Raw genomic sequence first — 27264 nt, forward strand, 5'->3', positions numbered from 1 at the left:
GGAAGTCAGTTATGGCCTCTAAAGAACAATTACAGTGGTGAGAGTAGGATGAGGAGGAGATGCAATAAGTACAGAATGTTCTTTAAATAAAATTAGCATAAAGGGAAGGGGAATGAGCAGCAGCTAAGAAAGGAAGAGTCTCCAGATCAGATCAGCATGGTTTCATGACACAACTGGACTGAGCGTGTTTGAGGGCTGAAGGGAAGCGAACACTGGAGAAAGATTAAAGCTATAGGAAATAGGTGAAAATTAATGGAGCAAAGACCCAGAAGAAAATTGGAATTGGGGCAAGGGGGGAGGATCAAGATCAAAGGTAGCAAAGATTGAACGTGTGTCAGTTTTCCTGAACAAGCAGAATGTAGGGAAATATGTGTACAATTGCAGTTGATTTTGTAATTAGAGTAAAAGGTGAGATCTGCTACAAGTGAAGGGAGTGGGTAGAGTTGAACAGATGAGAGAAAATTTCAATTCCATTGAATTTCTAAAACTGGGTACAAATACTGTATTTGCAAGAATATATCTGGAAAAAAAATAATTATGGCCTTACCACATTGTTCCAAGCATCGTATTAGGTGCTTTACAAGTGTAACCACATTTACTTCTCAAGAGAATCCAGTAAGTGGAATTTTATTGTCCTTGTATTACAAAAACTTAGCAAAACAATTACAATAAAGACTGCATAAAAACCTTTAAGATTGATTTCTGAAATCTTTTTAATGACATGATACCACAGATATCTAATGTTTTGGGCCACAGAGCATCATTCCCTTTTCTTAAGGGTGGGTTGATTTCCTTACTTCTTCCCACTGCATACAATCTTGGCAGGATGATAAATTCAGGTGCCCACCCTTCACCTGTTACAGTCAAGGGGTGGGCATATGACCTTGAGGATGGCTAACAGGAACTCTCCCTGTTAGCTATCAAACTCTGAATCTTGAGCAGAATAATTCAGGGGCAGAAGAAACAGGGACAGAACCCATTGATTCCAGTGGTGGTGCCCAACAAACATTCTCCAGTGACTGCTTCAGAAATCTTTTTGGAGCTTGTTGGTTCCTTCTTACTTCTAGTCTTCAGCCTTCCCACTGATCCTGAGAGCTCCCAAATAACCTACCAATAAACTTCCTTTTTGTTAAATCACCCAAAATCTGTTTTCCAGCTCGCAACCAGAGAACTCTAACTGATACACACTGGAAAATGCTTTATGTGCTGAAGCAAACACGTTAAACACACACACACACACACACACACACACACACACTCACACACGGTATGAAACTGTATGATAACAGTTATATAAACAAAAAAACCTACTTGTAAATGCTTATTTGTATATAAACACAGAGAAAACAGAATGAGGGAGCTACAACGACATTTTGACACTTTCTGATACACTTTAACCCACCATCTTTACATAGTATAAGACTCTCCAACTTCATATCCTTCTACTCTCTTCCGTCTTTTACACCACCTATGTTAACACTAACCTGACATTCCCCGAATGTTGATTTACACATTAGGGCCTTTGAATATGCTTTTTGTTCTGTCTAAAAGTCTCCTATTGCCTTCCTATTTCATTTTGCCTAGCAAATTCCTACTCTTCTTTCAAGATCAGGTCTAAATATGTCAACGTGGGGGATTCCCGTCACCTTCACAGGTGCAGCCCACCTCTTCTTCTTTGGTACCACCAGCGGTCTTGTCTACTACTACACACTAAAGAAAACTTCTTGAGGAGCGGGACTCTTTCACCAACCTTTATATCCAGAAGGCCTTGTACAGAAAATCAACAAGTTACTCTACTTCTTTCTACTTCTAAAATACAGTTACTCTGTCTCTACGGTAAAAAGTCCAGTGTAATGTTAAGTGTATGAACTAGAGTCAGACAGTTGCGCCTAATTTGTCCTTCTGATACCAACTGGAGAAAAGAGCTCTGAATAACCTTTCTTACACAGTTGTAAGGATAGGTACGTCTGGCCTCTGAGTCAAAGAGCAGTAATAGGTGGAGTGGCAGGAGAAAGGATGACTTTCATTGTTCTGTTTGATTTGAAATTTTTAAGTCAGCATTTATTCAATGAGATGTAATTCCTTTAAAACATAAATGGTGAAATTAAAAAACAAAACATCTAAAAACAAATAATAGAAAAAGTCCCCTGAAAGTTACTAATTATTAGCATTATAATTCCAAAGTCTATTTCAGTGTTTAAACCCCCCAGGCAATTCAAACCGATCTCAGTTTTCAAATTCTAGACTAATAAAATCTCTTTTAATTATAAATGTACATTTTTACAAATAAAATCTGCTTTTCAAAGCTAATTTAATGAGAACCAAAAAATTAAATTATGAATCTATACTCAAAATTTTGAGAATTATTTACTTATGAGGTCATTAATTGTATAACAGTCATCAATTAGAAACATAGTATTACCCTGAAACAGTACAATTCTGGGTTTCAAATACTCAAGATTATCTGCATTTATTCCATGGTGTGCCACAAAACACTCAAATCACTTATTTATTCTAATTTTTTAAATGTGTCTGTTTGTGCATAACACCACACTTGATGTGAGAATGCAGAACTTGCAAGAAAGTGAAAAAGCAACATGAAACATATCAACTCAACAAGATTTTAAATCAACATCTTAATGATCCAATAATCCTTTGGGAAGAAGCAACTACTCCAAGCAGCCTTGGAGCTTATACCAAAGTCACAGCTGGGAAGGAGTACAGCCAGGGTTCCGACCCCGGCTGCCTGAGCCAAGTACTCTTAGCCACTATGCTAAGCTGACTCCTTGATCATCTCAAAGCTCTGGTTGAACATCATGCTCAGAACATTTAATTCAACACTAGCCATCAACCCAATACCACACCATTAAAAGCAATGCCATTTTTCTCATCAACTGTAGTGACATATTTGTGGTGAAATTTTTTTCCTTTGGTAGCAACCAGAAGAAAGTAGGACCTGTGTTATGTGGTTTAACCTTCATACATGAGGTCTGCGAAAAGTTGACCACCACTCTGAAGCATGACAGTTCAAAAGAATCACAAAACACAATGCAAATTCTCACTCAGATATGTGCTAGAATAGTGTTGCCCCAAGGGAAAGCAAGAGAAAAAAAATTATTCTTACAGGTCCATCTATTGGATAATCTAACATAGCTTATGGGAGGAAGAAAAACCATGACAAATTCAGGGTGCAAAATTTCAAGCAGAACTTTTAACAGAGAAAATAAGCAACAAGGAGAAGAAAACATAGAAATGCCTTTGCAGGGTAAACAGAAATATATCACCTCTACCCCCAGTCATTCTCTATAACAGGGCTCAGAAAACTATGCCCTAAGGGCCAAATCTATGCCATTGCCTGGTTTTGTAAATAGGATTTGATTGGAACACAGCCCCGCCCATTCATTTACATATTGTCAATGGCTGCTTTCACACTATGATGGCAGTGGTGAGCAGCTGTGCCAGAGACCTTACAGAAAGTCTAAAATATTTACCACCTGCATCCTTACAGAAAAAGTTTGCCAACACTGATTTTATAACACTTAACACTATCTAAAATTACTGGTATTTTTGTGTTTGTTTACTCAATTATTGTCTGACGCGTCCATTGGAATGAAAACTTCATGAAGAAAAATACTGTGTTCTTCTCCACTCTATTTCTAGCACCTAGAAGAGTGCATGGCACATCGAAAGCACTCAATAAAGGTGCTGAATGAATGGCATTTATTGAGAGATAAAAAGAACAAACATTTGTCATTCTCTCTTAGCTACCTTCCAATTAGTCACCCCACCATTCCATCAAAACGGGTCTTCTCAATTAACCGTTGCATTTTTCATGTTGATAAATCCAATGGTTAATTCTCAGTCCTCATCTTATTTGATCCATCAGTAGCATCTGATCCAGTTGGTCTACATCCTTCTTCTCCATGTGACTTTCAGAACCCCACATTATCTTAGTTTTCCTTAGTCTCCTTTGCGGGTGCTATCTCATTTCCCTTACCTCTTAATGCTGGGGGGAGCCAAGGCTCAGTCTCTGAGACTTTTCTCAGTCCACACTCATTTCCTTGGTGAGCTCATCTACTCTAACACATTTCAAACTTAACTAGTCCAAAACCAAAATCCTCATCTTTTCCCCAAAACCTGTTCCTTCACAGTCTTCATCATCTCAGTAAATGGGAATGTCATCCTTCCAGTTGCTCAAGCCAAAAACTCTTGGGAATCAACCAACCCTCATCCTCTTAGACCCCATATCCAATCCACCATCAAACCCTGGTGGCTCTATTTTATAAATATATTCCAGGTGAATGATCACTTCTCACCACCTCCACTGCTACCATCCTGGTCCAAGCCAACAAAAGCTCTTGCCTGAGACGATGTAATAGCTCCCTGACAGTTTCCCTACTTGCACCCTTGCTCCTTTACAGTCTATTCTCGACAGAGCAGCCAAGGGTGATCATGTTTAAAATGTAAATCAGCAAGTTGCTGCATGCTCTAAATGTCCAAGAGCTAGCTAGCTCTTTCCCACTCAGAGTTAAAGTCTCACAATTTGGTCCCCTGAAACCTATCTGCTTCTTTGTCCCCTCCCCCCCACTCCAGAAACAAAGGACTCCATGCCCATCTTAGAGGATGTCAAGCAAGCTTTCAATTCAGCACCTTTACACTGGCTGAAAGGATCTTCTAGTTTAATGAATGAACCAAGACTCCCGAATCAGGCACTTTCATGAACCACTGTCACCTAATTCTCATATCTCTGTGAGGTATCAATACCCCACTTTACAGATTAGGAAAGTGAAGTTTACAGGCCACCTATCTACAAATAATGGAGTTGGGGTTCAGCCCTGATTAGTCTGTACAGAACGTGAGCTTTCAGTGAGTTTTGGGGGGGCTAAAAAGAGAGGGTTCAGTGATATTCTTCTGAAGTCACAGTGATTCCAAATGCTACAGGTGTGTGCTGACAGCTAGAGAAGGATATAACGGCAGTCAGAGAACTAAGATGAGAACCGGAAGAGGAAGTTCCCCAAGACAAGAGTGGAAAGCTTCAAGGAAAAGGTAGGAGCATCAAATGGAACTGAGACATCCAGAAGCCCAAGAACCAAACACCTACCCCACAGTAACCCACACCTGTGGTAGACAGTAATTCTGACCCTGACTGAAAATAAAAAAAAGATGTATCTTCTCCTACCAATAATATTGGCCAGCGATATCCTACCAGGTGGGCACTTCCACTTGCCTGTGGCAAGTGTGTGAAAACACGTTGTAGTTGAGCATGTGAGTAAGCAACACAGCATGACACCTAGGTTTTCCTCTGGCCCAGGGAGAGGAAGCTGGTGTGTGCGGTGGGCGCGGGGTAGGAGGAAGACTGGCCTTTAAATTTCAGAAGGCAAAGGAAACAGCAATGACCTTCTGCTCGGCTCCCTGTGGTATGTGGGACCACCACCGTCTGTACCCCAGATATTCTCTAAGAGGCCAGAGCGGTAGCCAGGGGCGGAGGATGAGTGTCGGCCCTTACCCCAAACTCTTCCAGCAAATTCTCGCCTGTGCCCCATTCCTCTCCGTCCCACAGTCACAACAGGAGACCACCCCCAACCAACAGGATCTCCCTCTCATCCCCATCCCCCCAGCCATATCCCAGGACTTGACCCCAGAGAAAACCCGCAGCCCGGGCGTGAAGACCCCGCCTCACCACGGCTCCCGCCACGGCGTGGACCAGGCTTTCGTAGGACAGCACGGAAGCCATTGGTGCGGTTCCCTCAGACCCAGTCACACTTTCCCCGCAGGAGCCGGAGCCACCAGAGTGAGGAAAGAGCCGGAGCCCCAGGCGTGAGCGTCACAAGCTGCACCGTCTCAGGTCCGCCTCCTCCAGAACAACCACTTCCGGGTCACATGGCACCCAGTTTCCCGGCTAGCGGCTGGCGGGGAGGGAAGGCGGGCCTGGGAACGCCCCCTTGGCTCTGATTGGCTCCCGGGGAGTGCGCGGGGAGCAGCAGCGTGGTGCGAAGAGCCTGTACTTTACTCTTAGGTCGAGCGCGAGTTCCTTCGTGTTCCGCGACCTGGCCAGTTGTGCTTCACACCTACTCGTAGTACACTGGGGATTCAGAAAGGCTAGAGGACTTCCTTTTTCTCCCTTCCGTGATACAAGCTGGTGACAAGCAAGATGTGCGACTTACATCTTCTTGTTTATCTGAGACTTGACTCGAATTTATCTCGCTAGTACTTTGGCCAAGAGGAAAAGCAAATGTTGATTGGGCAAGGTTTCTCCCTCTGAAACACCCTGGGGTGTGGTGGGAAGAGAACTTGCACTTGAGGTCAAAATGATCAGGTGAAGGTGGGAACATACTCCTTGACAACTAAGACAATTAACCTTGGTTTCCCCTGTGAAATGCGTGTTAATACAGTACTAACAACTTCAATTGCCGTGAGGATTACAAAAGTTAATTTATGTAGATATACTTTGTAAAATACTTAAGAAAAAAATTTTCATGTTATGAACCAAAATACACAGAACTAGAGAAACCATAGTTCTAACAGCAGTCTGAAGTTACCTTGTGAAATAACAATATTTCAGACTCTAACTTCATTTTACTGGGGTACCAATGTCTCAACCAGTTTCAGTACCAGTAAGTTTACTTTTGTTAATACCCTCACTGATAATTCTTGAGTGTTGACTACTTGCCAGATTCAGTGCTTTATTGCCCTTTATCACATTTTTTACTCCCCAGGAGTGGGTCGGAACAATTCACCTGGTCATGTTTCCACAAAATTCGCAAAAAATATTTTAATTACCATTGGTTAAGATCACTTTCCACTTAAGCTCCCCTTCATTTAGGGCGGTGCTACAGTGACCACACGCTCAGCGAAAGGTGAGTTGGGGAAACACATAGATGGATTTAGTGGTATTTATTTATTGTATGATTAAGTTACTGCTAGACATCCTGTTGTAGGAATGGCTTCAAAGAATACTCCCACCACTCTCTTGGGTCATGACATCAAGCTGCAGATCCAAAAGGCCAGTGAAGATATAATTCTGGCATTGCAACAACCTAGTCTTTGTAAAATTTAAGCAGAGGACTCAGTTCTCATTGACTCCTAATCAAATTGGAAGCTCTCTTGTCAAGAATACTGGATTGTGTAGATTTATAAACACTTTATATGAGTATTTTCCCTTTATGCTGGTAATTGAACACAATAGAATTCAGTATTCCCATTTGGAGGGCATGAACACAGAGCAGATAGCATGTCAAAAAATATTCTGGTCAAGATGGAATTTTTTCTATTCTACTGAAAACACTAGAGTCATCTTATCAGCATGCAGCAAAAATGTAGCAATTACATAGGTACATCACGCATTAAATGGAACTTTGTAGGTCTGATGTAGGTACTTCAATTAAATGGAACTTTATTACCAATTTTTAAAAATCATGTTTTTATTATTTTTAAACACTATTACATCTAATTTAGTGTTCTTTTCCTTAGAGGGCTCCCTAAATTATAGAAGTATCAACATAAATTCAGTGTCATTCTGTAAATAACCTAGCCAGAACTGACTTCATGTATGTTGCTTCTACTTGGTCATGTCTCCACAAACTTTGTAGAAAATATTTTCATCACCATTGGTTAAGATCTCTATCCACTGCAATCGGAAATGTCCTAGTGATCTGGGTGAGTGAACTTAAGGACATCCTAATTATATACCAGATATCTAGATTTTCAGAGCACCACTTATATTATTTACCTGTTTGCTACTCTGGCTCTAATACTTAGAATCCAGTTTTAAAATTAGGACTTCACCTAAAAAGAACGTCAAAAATTTTTACTTTATAAAAATTGTGGATTTACTCTCCCACCAGCACTACACAAAAACGCACTGAATAACTGCCAAGATAGTTACAATTTTTGCCAACTGGACATGCCATACTCAATTTAAATTTGCCCTTTTTATTTAAAGTTTCATAGCTATTAACTACTACTTGTTGCCTATTGACTTCAGGATATTTTCCTTCCTCAATCCTATTAAGTATGCTATTATTGGTTGTAAATGTTGAACTTTAAACTAGATTTTTCTTGTCCTTATTATTGGGCCTGTCACAAGTGGACCAAGCACTTCGATTATACTACGTCCCTATTAGGAGAAACCCAATAGGGGTGCAGATTAGCATGCCCAGTAATGTGTGATATTCCTTCTTTAAACAATCCCATTCAAATGTACATTTTAGTGTGTTTTTTCCCCCCCGTCAAGTTGTTGTCCTTTCAATCTTACTTGTGGAGGGCGCAGCTCAGCTTCAGCTCCAGGTCCAGCTGCCTTTGCTAGTTGCAGGGGGCACAGCGCACCATCCCTTGCGGGAGTCGGACCAGCAACCTTGTGGTTGAGAGGCATTCCAACCCAGCCAGCTGGGAGGCAGCTCAGCTCAAGGTGCTGTGTTCAATCTTAGTTGCAGGGGGCGGAGCCCACCATCCCTTGTGGGACTCGAGGAATTGAACTGTCAAACTTGTGGTTGAAAGCCCACTGGCCCATGTGGGAATCGAACTGGCAGCCTTCGGAGTTAGGAGCATGGAGCTCTAACCGTGAGCCACCACCGGGCCGGCCCTGTTTTGCATTTCTTGAAGTAATGAATAATTCTGCAAGAAGCAACTGGTACAGAAAAGGACCGCAGAGCATAGAATTTAGGAGAAAAACCTCTGAAGCTACAAACTTGGTGAGAATCATAGCTCCTTGAATCATCAGGGATGCTATCCTGGGCAACTAAGTACTTTCAGTTTCCTCATCTGTATAAAATGGAGATTAATAGCTACCTATGGTCATTATCAGAACCGAATATTTGCAAACTGATTACAAAGTTACAGTACTACTTACCTGATGTACATGCCTACTTGGGTGCGTTCATTTTAGATGTGAGCCAATCTCTAAAATGTACGTTGTTTCTCCCTGTATCCCATTAGGCCAGTATTTCCTAGTGTGGCAGACTGCCAGTAACCACCCTAAGTCTTTTCTCCATTTCTTCTCTAGTAATAATCCTTTCGTTTGGCACATGACCACACAGCTATGGACTATTATTTTCTAGCTTACCTTGTAGCTACATATGTTCTCGAGACAAAGTTGACCAATAGGATACGATAAGTAATAAAACTCTAATTCCATATATTAGCCTCAGTATCCCAGCATATGCTTCCCTGGAGCCCTCGCCTGTTACTTCAGGATAGATCGACCAGAGCAAGTACCCCTGGACCCAGAAATGGAAGCTACAACCTTCTGAGTACAGAACTGCTTACCTCTAGACTGCGACCTGAAAGTTAAAGCTGTTTTACTTAGGCTAATGTATTTTTGTGGGTCCTTGTTATAATCTGAAGCCTACTATGCTCAGTAAATGAGTGCTGGACAAAAAATTAATAGAACATGTGCTGGGGAAAAAAGGGTGGGGGAGTCAATATCCAGTTTGAAACCATACTTTATTTGTAATGTAGCTAGAAATAGCCAATAACTATATATTTTTAAGCAGAAAAAACTCCTTTACTTTTCCTTCTTACAGCATTAGCACAAGAACATGTATTTAGAAATTATACTGAATTTCAATGAAAATGAAGAATGTGTTTTGTATATGTGGAACTTAAAATTCTAAAAGCACAGGACACGTTTTCAGAAGACCACTTTTACCCATTTATGGTAATATTTGCAATGTTAGAATGTACTTAGGTAATGTATAGTTAAATAAATCAAATCAAGTAAGGAATCCAGAAGCAAATGGTCTTGAGTTATTCACAGCATACATTGGAAATTTTGAGAAAGGAGAACACATAATAACAAAAAGAACACTGGCAAGCTCAAACGCAAGTTTATATGCTGAGTATTTTTAAAGGGTTTAAAAAGCATGCTCAATTAGCATACAACTTTTTCTCACTCATGTAACAGATACATTTCTATGTGCTTGTGTGCAGCAAAGGGTTAGAATCGGAATCAACTTATAATTTCAGAGATGTGCTATTTCAAAAATGTATTCCATGGAATTTACTTCACTGCTCCTACCAGATTCTTCAAATAAGGTAAGTACAGAGGGTCTCATCCCTTGAAAGTGCTTCTAAACACTAGCATTTTAATTCAAAGAAACCTAGAAATTTCTGGCACAGTGCCTGGACTTAGTTTTATTCAATATAGAAAATGTACAACAAAAAGATTTATCATTTTTTTTATCCTTAGAGAGGGAAGGAGCAAAAGGAGAGGTGGAAATATGGTTGCAGTATTTAAGAGCTGGATAGGAGAACAATGAATCTTTCATAACGCCAACAACTCTACAATGAAGAACCATGGATCTCATCAATTTTATAATTCAAGTTGGATCGAGAAGTTAGGTTCCTCTCTATGAATCTCAACTCAAACCTCATACTCTCCAAAATACAAACATAAGCTCAATTGGTACTTCCTAAGTAGAAGACCAAACACCACCAAAGGGAATCCCTCCTTCCAACATCTTCTGATATGAGAAGATACCACCGAAGCAGAAATCTAGCAAACAAGACATCTCTTGACCAAGTAAGAAACTACAGCTGTTATGGGTACTGCCCTACAGTCACTGCATGTATTACATGTTAAATTAAACCCAGCATTAAATATGCTTGCACAATTATGCTGTGAATGCTACTACCGATGATGTTAGTGAAAAAGGACTATCTTTAGTCCAAGAAGAGTGTGGGGGTGGGGGAATGTGAAAACCAGTACAAAGCCAACAAAGAGCTGGACATTTTCTGACCAAGAAAGGTAATTTAAAATATAGAAATATAAAAAGAAAAGTATTCCCTTATTTCCCCTGCAAGGAAATAATATGAAACATTTATTTTATGTATCAGACAAGAACAGAGAGCGACGTAATCCAACTCTACTGCATTATAAAAACCATCCCTTCACCACAGTGTAAGATTTAAACGCATCTGCAAAGGGTACATGTTATATAAAATGTAGTAAGATTGCTGCCACCCTGCCAATGAATCTTTCATAACGCCAACAACTCGACAACTCTTCCAGTCCCTACCCAGGTCCTACTGCAATACTGGTGGTCCCAGTAGTTTTATTGAAATAAATCATTTTTTTTTAAGTAAAGCATTTAAAAAGACAAATTAAAATGCCTCAGTAACCATATATCCAACTAACATTTTATCTATTTAAATCTTATATTTACCTCCCACTAATAAACCTATATTTCACTCAAACTGAGCAATAAATCTTCCACACTAAAGTATACTCTTTGCCCAATTAATTCAAAGGAAAACACCGAAATGATTAAAGAAAAATGTAGGGTTTTACATACCCTTTTAATTTGTTTTTAAATATTTTTAAGGTTTAAAAGTGTTTCAAGTTTGTAATTTCTAGTAGGAAAACATTATCTGAACAAATACCCTATGGCAAAGCACTGTAAAATGTTACAGCTGCATTTGGGGCAGAGGGGTAGGGATTCTCTTCAAAGCACCCCAGCTTTCTTCATGAGAAGGTCAGAGGTACACTGGTTTGTATTATTGCGACATCCACTGGGTGATCTACGTTGCTTTTCCTTCAGCAAGGGCTTTACTTGTCAGAAGGGCATTACGCTTGACCTCCAAATTTGGCTGACAATTTACTGATGAGATTCATAACCTTTGGGTTGCTCTGATATTTTGACATATTTGCCGGGTTCTGGGCCACATCCTGGAAGGCCACCATAACTTCTGGATCCTGCAAAGAAAGGAGGATTTTTATTTTAGTTTTTAAAAAAGCATTCTATGGGTCAACAAGTTTATTATCTTAAACCCTATCTCTTCATTTAGACCTTTAACTTTGTTGTGGTTAAGTTAACTGGGATTTGGGCAAGTCCCTGAAGTAAAAATATTATTAATGTGTACTTCAAAGTCAAACTCAATTATTTCACTTTAACTAATGGAAAAAAGCATATACAATTTTGATAAAAAGAAAAGGACTACTGGATATAATTACCAATGATTACAAAGTATTTCCTACAAACCAATTTTTGAAAAGCTGTTCATTTTAAAAAAAGAAAATGAACGTCACAAGTGTTTGGTAATTCAGATCAATAAAACATGGCTAACAGAGTAACTTTTGTCTCTACAAAATTATGTAAGAAATGCCTTCGTTGTTTAAAGTTCAAAAAACTTGTTTTTTTCAAATCTTACCTGCATGGCTGCAAGAACCTCTGGATCACTAAGAATTTCACTGAGCCCAGGCATTCCTGCCATTCCAGGCATGCCCCCTCCCATTCCAGGCATTCCTCCAGGAAAATTACCAGGCATTCCCCCAGGAAAGCCACCTGCAAAAATAAATGAAAAAACTGTACAGATACCAAGCGAATACCCAAGTAATCTTGATAGTATACTATTTTCTACTGTGGATGAAAAAGGGGTTCTACAGTAAGCAACCTCACAAGGTGATCTGGTCATAAATTTCTAATGGGGCAGTCCCACCTCAGTTATATAACCTCTTTACCAAAAGGTTCATCTTTGCCTTAAGCAAGCCCTGCCCATTGTTTTTGTGCATCTAGGTTAACACATGTTTGTAATAAGTGGAACCACCCTCAACAGAGCACAATATCTTAACTCTCCCATAATCCAATCATCCAATCCCTGCCTTGCTCTCTCCCACCTCCATGTAATCTTCCTTATGTTCCCTCGTCAATTCCAAATGCTCAAAAGAAACTGCAAAACTATCATTCTCCAGAGCATCTGAGATCTTTCTATCGTCAGTTTTGGCTCAAATAAACTCTTATAAAAATTCTCTACAGGTTGGGATGTTTCTTACATTGACACTACTGATTTAAATAACCTACATGTGCATACACAAAGAACAAGGGTGCTACTAAACACAAAATAGTCTGAACAGTCTAACTGGATGTAACAATATACAACTTTTACTTTCAAATTTTCGCTTAAAAAATAAGGCTGTAAATCAGACTTTGCTACCTTCTGGATTCATTTTTTTCTTAGCAATAAAACTGTTAAAAAAAGAAAACTAATTTTACCTTAAAATAAAAAGATAACAGTCCCTTGAAATTACAAAATTAAGTCTAATAAATCATCCTGGTCATCTTTTATCTTCCCATTTTTTAAATATTATTTCTGTTTCAATTTAAAGTTAATTCGTAAGACTTTATTCTTTTAAAAAAAAAAAACACAACAAAACTATACTCCTCTAGGACAGTTATTCCTTCAAGAACTACGTGGAATGCTTGTTACAAAAAGCTATGGATTTTTATCTCCACCCCAGACAGAATCAAAATTTCTGAAAGTGAAACGGAAAATCTCCGTTTTTAACAAGCACTCCTCGTGTTCCTTGTTCACATTAAGAACAACACTCTTGCAAAAAGGATTTAATTCTCCCAGCATGTTTTTAGATTATAAACCCAAATTATTTTCTACCCAGTTTTTCACTACCATAAACTTTTATGTCCACTGGAGATATTCTGAAATAACAATTATGCCAATATAGGGGCATCCTAAAGGGAAATACAGGTAACAAGGATCACTACAGATCAAGGGTCACTATAGCAAAACCATTAAAAAGAAACATGGATTACAAAGTCATCTCCACCTGGCTCAATAGTTTAAACATGCCCATAAATAACAATCACAGATTAGGGAGATCTAAGAGGTCTGAAAACAACTTCTAGCTTCTCTTGCTGCTTCTACTGACTTTGAAAAACTAGTTTCTACCCACAAAACAATTACTAGCCCAAGGTAACAAGTTAACCTGTCTGCTTGTCAAATCTAGTTAATAAAATCTATGTAACAAAAATGATCTCCATTACTAGTCCACATTAGTGGTGATTTTCTAAAACAAAGGTACCTAACATGAGCTAAAATTTATTTTCTTGCCTTTTTCTCAAACTCCAGGTCATCCCCAATATACGTTCTTTCTTTTCAGTTGCTTGTCATATGACGTTTCAGTATAGAGGCTACGTTTTGTAGCCTCTGACCATGTAACAAGTTTTAACCAATGGCATATAAGCGTAAGTAGTATGTAGCTGCCTCTATAAACCCTTAAGAGAAAGCTGGTTATTATTAAACAGCTGGAAGTAGCTGATTCCCCATTAGAATGAATTTAAAAAGATCTCTTCCTGGTCTTTTTATAAATTATATGCTGCCTCATTCAGAAAGTATTAAAAAATTATTCTCTGAGTGCCCTTTTTACTCTTCCATCTGTATTGTACAGGCCTCTGGTGTCACTGGCTTTGCCTTGCCAGTTATTTCTCACCACTTGACCATTTGCAAGAAGGGAAGAATGTGTATTATTTTTACGCAGACTCAAAGCATGTTTTGTGCTTAATTCCACACAGTGCTTTTACCTAGTATCTCAAGAATATCAATGGAACAAAATTTCATTATAGCTATTTAGAAATACTTAGAATGCATCATAATCAATTCTTACAGTCTTTTAATAAAATATAATGTTTAAGGCTTCAATAAATTTTAGCTATTTTTAAAAAGTATATTGCTCAAAGTGTGAAGAAAACATGTATTTCCAGTAACATAAAATTTTTAATTAGAATAAAATTCTCTAAAGGCTAACAATCTAAAATTTCTTCATTGTCCCAGGGACTACTAGTATTAAATATAATAAACGTATCAGAATATTCTCCAATTATTTGCAATATTAACAGGTTTAATTTTTCTTTAAAAATACCTGGAAAAGTCAAATATATGGTGATGGAAGGAGAACTGACTGGGTGGTGAACACACAGTGGGATTTACAGATGATGTAATACAGAATTGTACACCTGAAATCTATGTAATTTTACTAACAATTGTCACCCCAATAAATTAAAAAAAAAAAAAAAAGAAACAAACAAACAAAAAGAAACAAACAAAAAAGAAACAAACAAACACACACAAAAAAAGAAAGAAAAAAAAAATACCTGGAAAAGAGCCATACTGAGCTCCTGATTGTCGTCTGGCTTCTTCCTCCTTTAATAGAGAAAAAAAATTTATTTAACAGGGAGGGAAAAAGTCAGCTGTCCATGCAAAAACCACGAAAAAAATTGTAAAATAAGCTAGTTACAGGACTTATAAGAATGATAAATTTCAAATGCAAATAATGAACTAAAGGATACACCCCAACATGTCCCCCGCAAAATTTCCAATTGGATTCTCAATGAGCATTACTTTTGATAATGATTCTAAGTACTTGTTTTATTTTTACTTGGGAGAAGGGGGAAAAAAATAAACAAAAAAACATGGAAAGCAATTTCCAGTATTGATATCTGTCCATGCTTATGAAAACTAAATCTTACTATTTCTAAATTACAAAATGAAAGTACATGGTTGGTTAGATTACTAAAACTGCCATTACTTTTATTTCCCAGGTTCATCTTTTCTATATTTTCCCTACATAACTCAACAAGAAATACAACTGGAGATTTACTGATTTGTTTTTTGCTATTTTCTTAAAGACAAAATGAAAGGAAATATGCATAAAGTTCACTTATAGCCAGTCATAAAGAAATCAAAATATACAAATATAAAAATTATAAACTAGAATCCCCAAAATCAAGCATGCTTAAAAATATTAAATGACAAAAAATTAGGATGTAATGTTATGATTTAATACAGCTTTACGTCCTTTTATTCAACATCAGAAGTAGATGAAAACTGATAGCATCAACGAAAGAAGCTAATGAGAAAAAAAGTAGAAGAAACCTTAAGAACAGCAACAATATTGTAGATAAATTATGGATAACTTTTTTTCTATATTTTATATAATATGACTTTGTAACGAAAAATAAATAGCGCAAGTCAATTTTAAATAGCTATGACTCCACGTCTGGAATAGGAGGAATCAAAAAATTTAACAAATCAAGGCAAGCATCTTCAAGAAAACAAATAATACTGCCCAGAAAAAATTCCTGATTTTAGGAGGACACAAACATATAAATTGTGAAATATAACATCACTTATGAATTTAAAGACTAAAAGTATCCCCACAAATTAGAGATAATAAAGGGAAAGAAAACTCCTTTGTTGTTATCCTACAAAATGGCATCCAGCAGTAAGAGCCAGGAATTAGAATGAAATCCTAAAAGGTCTAATCTACTCTATTTCCCTTTAATGGTTTAGCTACAGAAACTTTACCCTCTGGGCTCTCTCATGTTCTTCCCGAGCCTTCTTAACCCTTTCCATTCTTTCTTTGATCTCTCGCTCTTCACGTTTCCGCTCATACTTTCTCCGATGTTCTGCAATTTTCTGAGCCTAGAATAAAAAGAGCCACAGAAAAATGTCCTCTCAGAAAGTGGAATAAAATCAACACAAATCTACAGTTTTGTTAAAGAACTACTTTTCTTTGTGGAGAGGTGTTTAATTCAAGACACAGTTCTAAATATTGAGTTAGATTTAACTGGTAGAAAAAGACCTAACGTAACTCAGGCTTTAACAAGTCCACTGTGAAATAGAGGAAAGAGCCTGGGATTTGAAGTTAGATGCATTACAATGAAGTTTAAAATTGCATGACAGTTCCTGTCTGATACCTACCATTGGAAGGTAGAGACTGGGAACACATATACCAGCTATTTGCCTATACCAGTCTAAGTTTCCTCATCCATACAATGAGGGGTAGGAGACCAGAAATATGTCTTATGGAACTGACATAGGATTAAGAGAGAAAATACATGTACCAGACACTAGAACATCATCCATAACAAACATTTGGAATCTATTATTTATTCAGAGAATAAAGTAAATGGGAGCAATCCATATTCAACCATTACTTTATCTTATGATTTTTTTTAAGAACCTCATGTTCTAGAATATCTTTCAAAAACCTTGCCAAGTTAGCACTGATATGAGAAGAAAAAACCAAATGAATCTCTGATAGTAGTAAGTTAATTAAAATTTGCACTATCTTAAAACCTTTGGGAATAAATTCTTTGTAGTGTAACTTCCCACAAAGCTGAAGGATTTACCATTGTACTGAAACTATTTTAACTAACAATTTTAGACAAAATTATTTTATACCAGAATATTCTAGCTTTTGTATTCATTATCATTTTAAAAAGGTTGAAATTTGTTACCTTCCACGGGGTCCTCATTCATGTTTGTTTTGAAGGAGTAGATACCAATTTAATAAGCTAAGGCCCATACAAAGCAATGGTGACAGAATTGTGGTTGAAAATAATAAATACGCTCACAAGAAAGATGTCCCTCTCCGTCCCACCCTCACCCACGTGGAAGGACCCAGGAAGCAGCGGTTCCAGGCGTCCCGCCAATGCATCTGCAGGACCAAGTAAGCACACACCAGGAACGCAGAAACACCCCCTCACTTATGTTTTATACAGTGGTTATATACACCTATGATAAATAAGGACAGACTGGATTCAATCTTGGGTCACATTTTATAGATTTTCTATTTCTTTCCTTACTGTAAAACTAATGCCCTCTTCATTTCTTTTTCAGTTATAATTCTGGAGACTTGGAAACAAAGTAACTGAGCTTGCTATAATACAGCATGAAAAATGAAAGCATGCATACCTGAGATGTCCTGAATTGACCACAAACATCAGTGTTTACAGATTACAATTTCTAAATGTTTGTTTCTTTGCATCTGTTTTGCAGGTAAGTTACTGCCAGGGCTAAGTGCTAGAGCTATGGAGCATTAGAGTGTGGCTTTCCCTTTCTCTACTTGAACATACCCTTGGTTGAACTTCTTTCAGCATTGCACTAGCATCTTCATCATAATCCAATTTACAAGCAAGGGCAAGATCGTGGGCTGATTCTTCCCAATGGCCCAGAAGTCTGAAACAGATTTAAACTCATTTTAGGAGCCTTTTACACACATTCACTTATGTAGCATGGTGTCTTTCTTCTTTATTATAAAAAAGGATTGTTATAGAAGAGGTTTAAGTTAAATATTTGAGGTTTAAGTTAAATATTGAACCATAAATTTTCATGAACCAATTCAATTCTTATGACCCACTTTATAAAAATTTGACAAGAGTTTAAATTTCCTCTATGGTTAACTATAAACCTGATCTTCTACTAAAAAATGTTTAAAAACTTCAAGAACAATTAACATGATGTATATTTAACATGCTACCTTCTATGTAAGAGAAAACAATACATGTATACACACTTTATTTGAAAAAAAAAGAGTAAGGATAAATCAGAAACTAAAGGTTGGTGTGGGTAGGTAAGAATGAAGCAGGGGGAAAGCTATGGAAATGAGACTTCTCTGGGTATACCTGTTAACTCAGTTTTGACTCTGTAAACATGAAAATGCTTTACATACTTGAAGAAAATTAAATTAGAAAGGGCAGAAACAAAATAACCTCTACACCTGAATGCAAACAGAAATAAAGAGAGGCTAACTGTTTATCACACTGACAACATAAACCACAGAAAAAATTAATTCAAGTAATTTAAAACAGTATTTTGATAGTATATCTTAAATGGGATATAAGTAAGAACTGAAAAAAGATAATTTTTTTTTTAACTTTTATAGAGTACATTATCTTTGAAGTATGGTTTTGAAACAATTTTATGTATATGGTATGATAACAACGTAGGTAAATATAATAGGGACAAAGATTTTGACTCTAGGAGAATAGTGTCAATAAGACAAAATAAAAGGGAAAATATTTAATGTTGAATTTTAATTAAAAATATCGTATAAACTAAAAATTTCCATTTTGCCTTAAAATCATTATTTAAAAATTTTTTTTCTAACTCTGTCCATTGAAATGACGTAAGTAATGATATCCCAGAAGCAATTAACATCTAGTGGCCAAACTTTAGTTTCTATAAATACAATCCCCACTAAAATAAACTACGGTTTCCTGAAGAAATGGTTTGTTCCAAGTCTAGGACAAGCAAAGTACAAGATGAGCTCATGCTGTTGTACCAAAAGGCATAGAAATGCTCAACTACTTACTATGGGGGTCTCAAGAAAATCAACGACAATGCATGAGCTCTCCTGTACCAACAGAGCATTAATAAATTGTATTCCAACCTTTCACCTATATCTTTGACGTGTATCTTCATAATCACTAGAGCTACTTTTTTTGAGTCACCTAAACACAGCTGTCCTAAGTATATCCATCTTCATCTCCACCCATACTTGAAGGACAGCATCTTTTCATTCCACATAAGATGTTAATGTCATTGGACATTTCATCCCCAAGCTACAAATACCCATTTGTATAACATTAAGTTTTGATTGCAGGAATGATTACTAATTTGGGTTAAATTCACCCCTTTATTTTCCCCTTTCTCTAATTATTCAGGTGACTTAGCATTGAGTGATGTAGTATGAGGCTAGTGAATTCCTTCTCCTATAATATATTGGGTGTTTAATGTTAAGTTACAAAAAGAAAGTCTGAAAATAAGAGAAAATTTGTAAGGACACTGATACTAGGTGAGGAATAGAGTGAAGAAATAAAATGGCGTCAGCTTGGTCAATCTTCTAAATTATTAACTTCAAGTGGGCTGAGGCATAAGGAAATGATTATAATTGTTTTAATTGATTCCATGAACTTAAACTTCTGAACTTTCCTGTCCTGCGTCAATACCTGGACACACATCACTGCATTGTGCATTAATGCCTGGATATACATCAAACCTTCAGAATGACCTCAAGAAGAAAATGCTCCACTGTGTAGACCAGAGGACATCTGGAGATTACCATCTTGGATCAATCCAGAGGCTACCAATGTAGAACTGATTCTTCTTAAGAATGTACTTTTTACTCTAAGAACCCTCAGCTTCTCTTTCTCCTTCAGAACACTCTAGGTACTGCTTAGTTGTGTTTCTGGTTTGCAAACCCCCTGAAACCCTTTAATAAATCTTTGTCATTTATTTCTAGACAAAGCCTCCTGACTATTTGTGAGTTTAGTCAACAAAAGCCACTCTCTTTTCTTGGAGATAATTTTGAGAAAAATCCTTTCCTTAAATTTGGCTAAACATGGTTAAAAACCTTAACAGTGGTTTATCTGAATAGAAGGAGTGAAAGAACTTTTACTTTCTTATTTGTTCCTTACAATATTCTCTCAATTCTTCATATTAAGCATATATACTTATTACTTTGAAATTAAATCCTTAGGCAATTTTGGTTTGTTTTTTTTTTAAGAAAACTTTTTAAATCATCAGATTTAAGTGCAGAATTCTAAAAATAAACAAATTCCATTATTTACCTATGTGCTTTTCCTCGCCACTTGTATGGCTGAGCTGAATCAGGGTTTATTTCAATAGCTCTGTCACAGTCTCGGATGGCAGCATTTGGCTTCTGTAATTTGATGAAGACACTAAAAAATAAGTGTGATATTAAAAAGTATTCATTTAAAACAACACTTTGGGGACTGCCACAGAAGCAATTCTATTTAAATAAACAAGCAGAAAGGATTTATTCACTAGGGGATGCTATTTTGTTTCGTTCTCACCTGGCTCTCTTGGCATACAGAATGGCCAAGCGAGGATTCAGCTTGATGGCATCTGTGAACAAGTCAATGGCTCTCTGTAGGTCACCTAAAGGGAAACAAAGGTTACTGAGAAACAGCCAAAAAATAAAAAATATTAAGAAAAATTGCTGATTTCTCATCCAATTAATCTTTAAAATCCTTCATTTAAAAAAAGAGCAGTTTCTAAATTAATATACAAAACTGGCTCTTCAAAGCAAACTTTTACCAAACTGATACTGAAAATCACTCAAGACAGAGACAATGCCACACTCTTAGTCGGACTCATACTAATTTTTAATTCAGAAAAAATAAATGGATAAAACTGAAAGGATGAATCAATCTTATTTCATTAATTTTCTTTTATCCACTAAATTAAAAGGACAAAATTAAACTTAAAGAAAAAGGTATCCATATTAAATTCACAGGGCTTATGTTCAAAAATTTATTATTTGAATTCACAGGAATGGTATAAAAATTCAAGAAAAGTAGAACTCATAAAACACCATAACCCACATTTTACATTCATTTATTGTATCTATTCAGCTTACTCCTTTATTAGTTCATTCAGTGAAGTCATTCAACAAATAAAACATATTACAGAAGTAGAATAGTTCTTTGCACAAAGTCTAACTCTTGGACAGAGAAAATATGGGGGGGGGTAAGACAAACATAGCATTTTAGAGAAATGCCACAATTCACTTTAAAAAAATGTATTTATCCAGTCAGTAAGTGTGTAAAGGACCGTAACAGAATTCATGAAACATGTAGAACAATAGTCAAATATTCAGTTTTACTAGATTAGAGATGTCTATTACAAGTTATTACACTAGGATGTCTAATACGCAACTCACACCTACCATGTTTAAAACTAAACTCTTAATTCCTACCCCATCTCCAAATCCACCCGCCCTCAACCCCATCCCTATATTCCCAATTAAAATAAATGTCTCTTCCATTTAGTCTACTTTAAGAGGTTGGCAAACTTTTCAGAAAGGGCCATATAATTATTGTTGTAGGCAGGCTCTGCATACCATAACCATCACAGCTATTTGACTCTGCTGTTGTAGTGGGCAAGCAGCCACAGATAATACATGAATGAATGGGTATGGCTATGTTCCATTAAATTTTTACAAAAGCAGGAGGCTGTTTGGTAACTACAGGCATGTCTCGTTTTATTGTGCTTCTCTTTATTGCGCTTCCTACGTGCTGCATTCTTTACAAACTGAGGGCAAGACTGTCCACCAACAAAAAGATTACGATTCACTTTATTGCAATGCATTCTTATTCTGATGCTCTGGGATCCAACCCGCAATGATCTCCAAGGTATGCCTGTACTCATCTCCCTCAAGCCCAAAACGTTGGAGTTATATTTGACTCCCCAATCTAAAGCCTAAATCCTTTTACCTTTACTTTCAAAATATACCCAGAACCTAACTAATCCTCACTTATCACCCTGGTTCCGAGGTTCCCACACTGTACCAATGGGCCACAGGACAGTTTGTTAGCAAGCGACAGGCTCAGAACAGGTCACGGTTTCAACACTGGATCACTACATTCCTTTTGATATCTTTGAAAAACTGTTCTTAGTAGTTTTGATAAAAAGAACTGCAGAGGGGCCGGCCTGGTGGCTCAGGCAGTTAGAGCTCCTAACTCCGAAGGCTGCCGGTTCGATTCCCACATGGGCCAGTAGGCTCTCAACCACAAGGTTGCCAGTTTAATTCCTCGAGTCCCGCAAGGGATGGTGGGCAGCGTCCCCTGCAACTAAGATTGAATATGGCCCCTTGAGCTGAGCTGCCGCTGAGCTCCCAGATGGCTCAGTTGGTTGGAGCGTGTCTTCTCAACCACAAGGTTGCCGGTTTGACTCCCGCAAGGGATGGTGGGCTGTGCCCCCTGCAACTAGCAACGGCAACTGGACCTGGAGCTGAGCTGCGCCCTCCACAACTAAGACCGAAAGGACAACAACTTGAAGCTAAATGGCACCCTCCACAACTAAGATTGAAAGGACAACTTGACTTGGGAAAAAAAAAAAAAGAACTGCAGAAAAATAGATGTGGAACAGGAAATGAGGGTGGCAGTGTCCAATCAGATTCCAAGATTTGAGAAGATGCTTAGTGCCAACATGTATACACAGCTTATTAGAAAACAAACATGGTTAAGAATAAAATTAAACGTTTTCTTTCAATTTGTATGAATTCTTTTTTCAAATAATCAATAACATGTTAGGACAGATATTTATTAAATTGTTTGGACCCAAAGCTATATTATGAATGAAACTAGTAGGCAAATTTTTGGGCTGTGAAGAAGTCCAGGCACTAAGGGCACTGTAATAAACAGAGTTTGGGAAACTTTGCCTTAATCCAAGCCACCATCATTAGCCACCTGGACTACAAAATAAGACTCAATTTCTTTCTTTCCCTCTGTGGGGTCGTGAAAATGCACTTTAGATCTGTTGTGGGGAGTATAACTGATTGAGAATCCCATCTTCTGTGCTCAGGACTACACTTCATAAGCTGCTCCCAGCTAATGACTGAATACAAGGACGCTAAGGCAGCCCATTATTGTGAGATGTGCAGGTCCTCTAATGGGCAACTTTGGCTTCCCAAGATGTGTTCAGAAACACACCCGTAGTTGAAGATTTTTCCAACACAACCTTCCTTCCATGTTTCCTCCATAGGGACAAGACCTACATGACCATCTCACTGCCTTCCCAGACTCCTCTGGCTCTCCTTGCCACCCCACAGGTGATTTTCCTAATATGTCTGGCACATCAACTCATGTTTTATAGCTTATCTCCAATGAATTATTAGGTTGGTGCAAAAATAACTGGGGCTTTTGCAATTATTTTTAACCTTTTAAACCAACCTTTTGCACCAACCTAATAACATACCCTTATTTGCCCGTCCAATCTAATCTACATGAAGTAGCAAGAATAGTCTTTCTCAAAATCAAATTTATGTCACTATGGAACTCCCCTAATCAAAAAATAAAATCTGAAATCCTTAGCATGATCTACAAAGTTCTTCAGCAATCGACCTATCTGTCCTCAGCACTTCCCCACCACCCATCTCCCACACCCAGGCACTTCCCTGATCTCAATTCCACCGCTCTTACCCCTTCACTCACCACATGCCAGCTACACTGGCCTTCCCGCTATTCCTGGAATATGTAATCAACCCACACGCTCTCCCAGTTAGCCTCTGTATTTGTTCTTCTCTGTCTCAAAAGCTCTTCTTCACGTAGCTGGCTCTCTTCACTTTGCCAGATGCTTTCCTGACCACCCTATATAAAATATAGCTTCCATCACTGACTATCCCTTTACTCAGCAATATTTGTCTTCACTGTACTTATTATCACCTAACATTATATTATAAATTTGTTAACTTTTGTTCCCCAGTAATATATGCAGCCCATGATGTAAAAGAATTTGGGTCTGTTTTGTTTGCCACTATGTCCAGCATCTAAAACACTGCTTGGAGCACGATAAGCCTCTAATAAATATCTGTTGAATAAACATACTAAACTGAAAAAGCATAATTAAAATACTACTAATAATGTGACAGCTGGAAACACTTAGGTCTTACTTAATAAGCGATAACACTTACACCTTAATATTAAGACCAGTACCTTAGTAAGAACAGCACCAGGTACTATTCTAAGCATATTACAGATACTCATGTATTCCTCATGACTCTATTAGGTAGGTACCATTGTGCTTATTTTACAAAGGAGAAAACAAACCAGGCAGAGAGAGTAACTTCTCTAACTTTATCTAGCTACCAAGTGCCAGGCTGGGATTCAAACTCAGGCACTGTGGCTTTGTAAGTCCAGTGTTTATATTCCCGCCTCTCTAAACCCAAGTAGGGCCTGAACCTATAATCCCTGGCTTACAATACTAGTGTGTTTATCCCTTTAGGATATTATACTATAAAATTGCACATGTTCTAAAATTTGAATTTGGTTAAATTTACACACAAACATAGCTTGGAAAGAAATATGGAAAAACAAGAACGTGACTTAGGTGGTGGTGGGAGCTTCGTTTTCATTTTGTTAAATATTGCTTAGTCAATAAGAAAATGAATTTTTAAAAATACATCCAGTTTTCCAAAATAACTGACAAGAATACTACATGACTTGACAGTATGGTACACTAGGATCGTGAGCAAGCTGAAACCTCTCAGCCCTCAGGTTCTCCCATTCATTCATCTGTAAAATGGGAGTAGCATGAAGTTTCAATAACTAAAATCTTAATGAAACATTAAAACATAGTAAAATTGCCAGACATGTAGAAAGCACAAAATAAATCTTAGATGGTAGGGAAATTAAGAATAGATTATAGTGTGGAAAAGGAATGGTCAGGAAGAGAAGTGGCTGGGACCCCTTGATGGGTATGAATTAAAGCGGAAATAGGTAAAGAAGAGCTTTACAGAGAGGCAGTAGAGCATAGGTAAAAAAAACACTGTAGGACAGCGAAGTCTGGCTGGAAAGGAAGGTGAATATTCAAAAGGATGACAAGGTTGGGAAAGCAAAACATGGGATCTGACTCTTGCAGTCTAATGCTATGACGGTCTTCAAAACATAAGTAAAATGTTAGTCGCAGGTTATAAGTAAGGGAGTGTGTTTAACAATAAAAAGCTGTTCTAAGTGAGAATATTCTAGGGAGAGTAAACGATTAAGGCAATTGAAATAGTATAAACATATGATAAGGACCTAAACTAAGAAGGTGGTGGGATTACAAAAAATGGAAGCAAATACCTTTTCTACCTTTATTTCCTTTCAAAAATGAAACTAGTCATCTTCTAAGTCTATGGATGAAGTCCAAACACAAATCAGCATCATACGACATCATCTATTCAACGATGGCACTGTGACACACTACCACACAGCTACGAAGGGGTTTGCATAAGTGCCCAAATGAGTAACTGATTTCTTCATACTGAATACTCTCAGCACTCTCCCAGGCTGCTATGATTTTCTGCAGAGGATCTAATGTGCAGACCAGAACAGGAGTATTATGCCCATGACGTCATTTGTCATGGGTGCGTGGAAAAAGTTGAGAACCACTGTTCTCATGCCACTTTTCTTGAAAACCTCTCACCTTTTCAAAGCCTCTTCTCAGTGAGAAACATTCAAGGACATAGTCAGAAAAGCAGAGTCTGAGTCACATCAGGATCTATCTATGCCCTGAGGCAGGTAACTGATAACCTGCGAGATTTCAGCCTCCTCATCAATGGGTTAAGGGTTGGGTGGAAAATAGGACACTTTCTTCTCCAGTATAAGATACTCAATAAATTTAAGTTCCCTTCCCATTTCCCACTATTTAATAGCTACTGCAGTAAAGAAGACAATATTCAGAATAGCACAGAAATGTAGCGAAGAGTAAGGAAAAAGTCACTCACCATCATTTAGGGCATCAATGGCAGCCCCTTTTTTATCATTTGCCTGATCCATCATCTCCTCGGTTATCTAGGGGAAAATTCAAGGCAGACTTAGAAGTAGCAGAGAGAACAAACAGAAGAAAGCAATTTGACTATGTTAGGTATGGGGTAGTCACAACCCCCATTTTCATTGATTCTTCTCCAGTCTCCAGGGAGCAGAGAATAATTATGATACCTGATTAGTAAGAAATAACAAAGAATGACATTTAATCTTTTATATGAAACAATAAAATTTACTCCCTACATTACCTTTGCTTCCTTCCATCCCAACCTAAGTAGACTGTTCTGCTCTTGTCCTACCAACTTCTTTCTAGTTATTCACAAATATTAAAACTCTATCTCCTCATAAGAAGTAACTAAAGCTAGCTCCTTTCAGGCTTGAATCTTCAGAGAATATCTCATCCTTTTGTTTCAACAAACACTGTTGAGTATGTTAGACAGAACAAACACGGTAAAAGATGCTGACAGCACAATGATTAATAACAAAAACTTGAAACAAATATCTTATCTAAAATGGAAAGTTAAGAAGCAGTTTATTTAACAAAAGGAAATAAAATCCACCCTATCACCACAACTGTGTAAAATATTACTGGCTAATTTAAAATATTACTGGCAGTGCTGGTTAACTCATTAAGAAAACAATTGATAGGTTTAAGAATCAGAAGGAAAATATCAAATCGTCTGTATTTATATTTACTTAGAAAACCCAATGAAAAGGACAAGTTATTAGATCTACTAAAACAATTCTAACAAAGTCCTACAAATTTCAGACAAACTTGAAAAACTTTTAAACATAACAAAAGAAGAAACACTTTACCAGATAGTAAGACATCCTACAAAGCCAGGGTAACTAAAAAAATAAAAAACAGACACCAACTTTGGTTTATGGCAACATGGTGCACATGATACCCTGAACAAGTCTAAAAACACTTTTAAAAACCATCTTTCACCTGAGAATACAGAAACCCTCAAGGAATAAGATCAAATGAAGGCCTGAAATCCAGCTCCATCTGCTTCCAGTGCGTGGCAGGTGTCAAAACTGGTGACCTTGCAATTCTGTTTTTGAAGGCAGTGCCAGGCACATGAAAGTCTAGATTCAGAAGAAAAGAATGTATGTTGTCTAACCAGACACTCTGCAAAATAAATCTGGAATCCCAAATGCCTGTACCTGCAAACATAACGGTAAACCAAAAATAAACCTATCCCAAAGAAAGGGACAGTCAAGTAGAGAGAAGAAAACAAATGTCCTCTGTAAACTCATAATCACAAGCCAATCTTTCCAGCAGAATTCACATTACATATGTAGTTTAAACAACAAAAAACAATGCTGAGAATTTAGTGATCCTTGAGTTGGCAGAGCTAACTAAGTCTTGATGGAAGCAAACATATTCCTCCTTGGAGGTACATGCCTTCTACCCAGG

The 27264-nt window shown here is 37.5% G+C and overlaps 2 protein-coding genes across 2 annotated transcripts in view; both read right to left on the bottom strand.

Moving 5' to 3' along the window:
* The window catches only part of SLC25A17 (solute carrier family 25 member 17), a 48758-nt gene extending 42889 nt beyond the window's left edge, over positions 1–5869 (bottom strand). Inside the window, exon 1 of the mRNA XM_019734536.2 lies at positions 5681–5869. Within this exon, the coding sequence (XP_019590095.1) occupies positions 5681–5734 (54 nt within the window). The 5' untranslated portion in view covers positions 5735–5869. The remainder of the gene's footprint in view (positions 1–5680) is intronic.
* Positions 5870–9422: 3553 nt separating this feature from the next.
* Positions 9423–27264, bottom strand: part of ST13 (ST13 Hsp70 interacting protein) — a 28160-nt gene continuing 10318 nt past the window's right edge. The window contains exons 5-12 of the mRNA XM_019734498.2: positions 25805–25871; positions 20391–20475; positions 20145–20255; positions 17649–17751; positions 16096–16212; positions 14883–14931; positions 12148–12281; positions 9423–11692 (exon numbers count right to left, since the gene is read on the bottom strand). Of these exons, the coding sequence (XP_019590057.1) occupies positions 11564–11692; positions 12148–12281; positions 14883–14931; positions 16096–16212; positions 17649–17751; positions 20145–20255; positions 20391–20475; positions 25805–25871 (795 nt within the window). The 3' untranslated portion in view covers positions 9423–11563. The remainder of the gene's footprint in view (positions 11693–12147; positions 12282–14882; positions 14932–16095; positions 16213–17648; positions 17752–20144; positions 20256–20390; positions 20476–25804; positions 25872–27264) is intronic.

This window comes from Rhinolophus sinicus, linkage group LG02 (genome assembly GCF_036562045.2).
Source record: "Rhinolophus sinicus isolate RSC01 linkage group LG02, ASM3656204v1, whole genome shotgun sequence".
Lineage (NCBI taxonomy): Eukaryota > Metazoa > Chordata > Mammalia > Chiroptera > Rhinolophidae > Rhinolophus > Rhinolophus sinicus.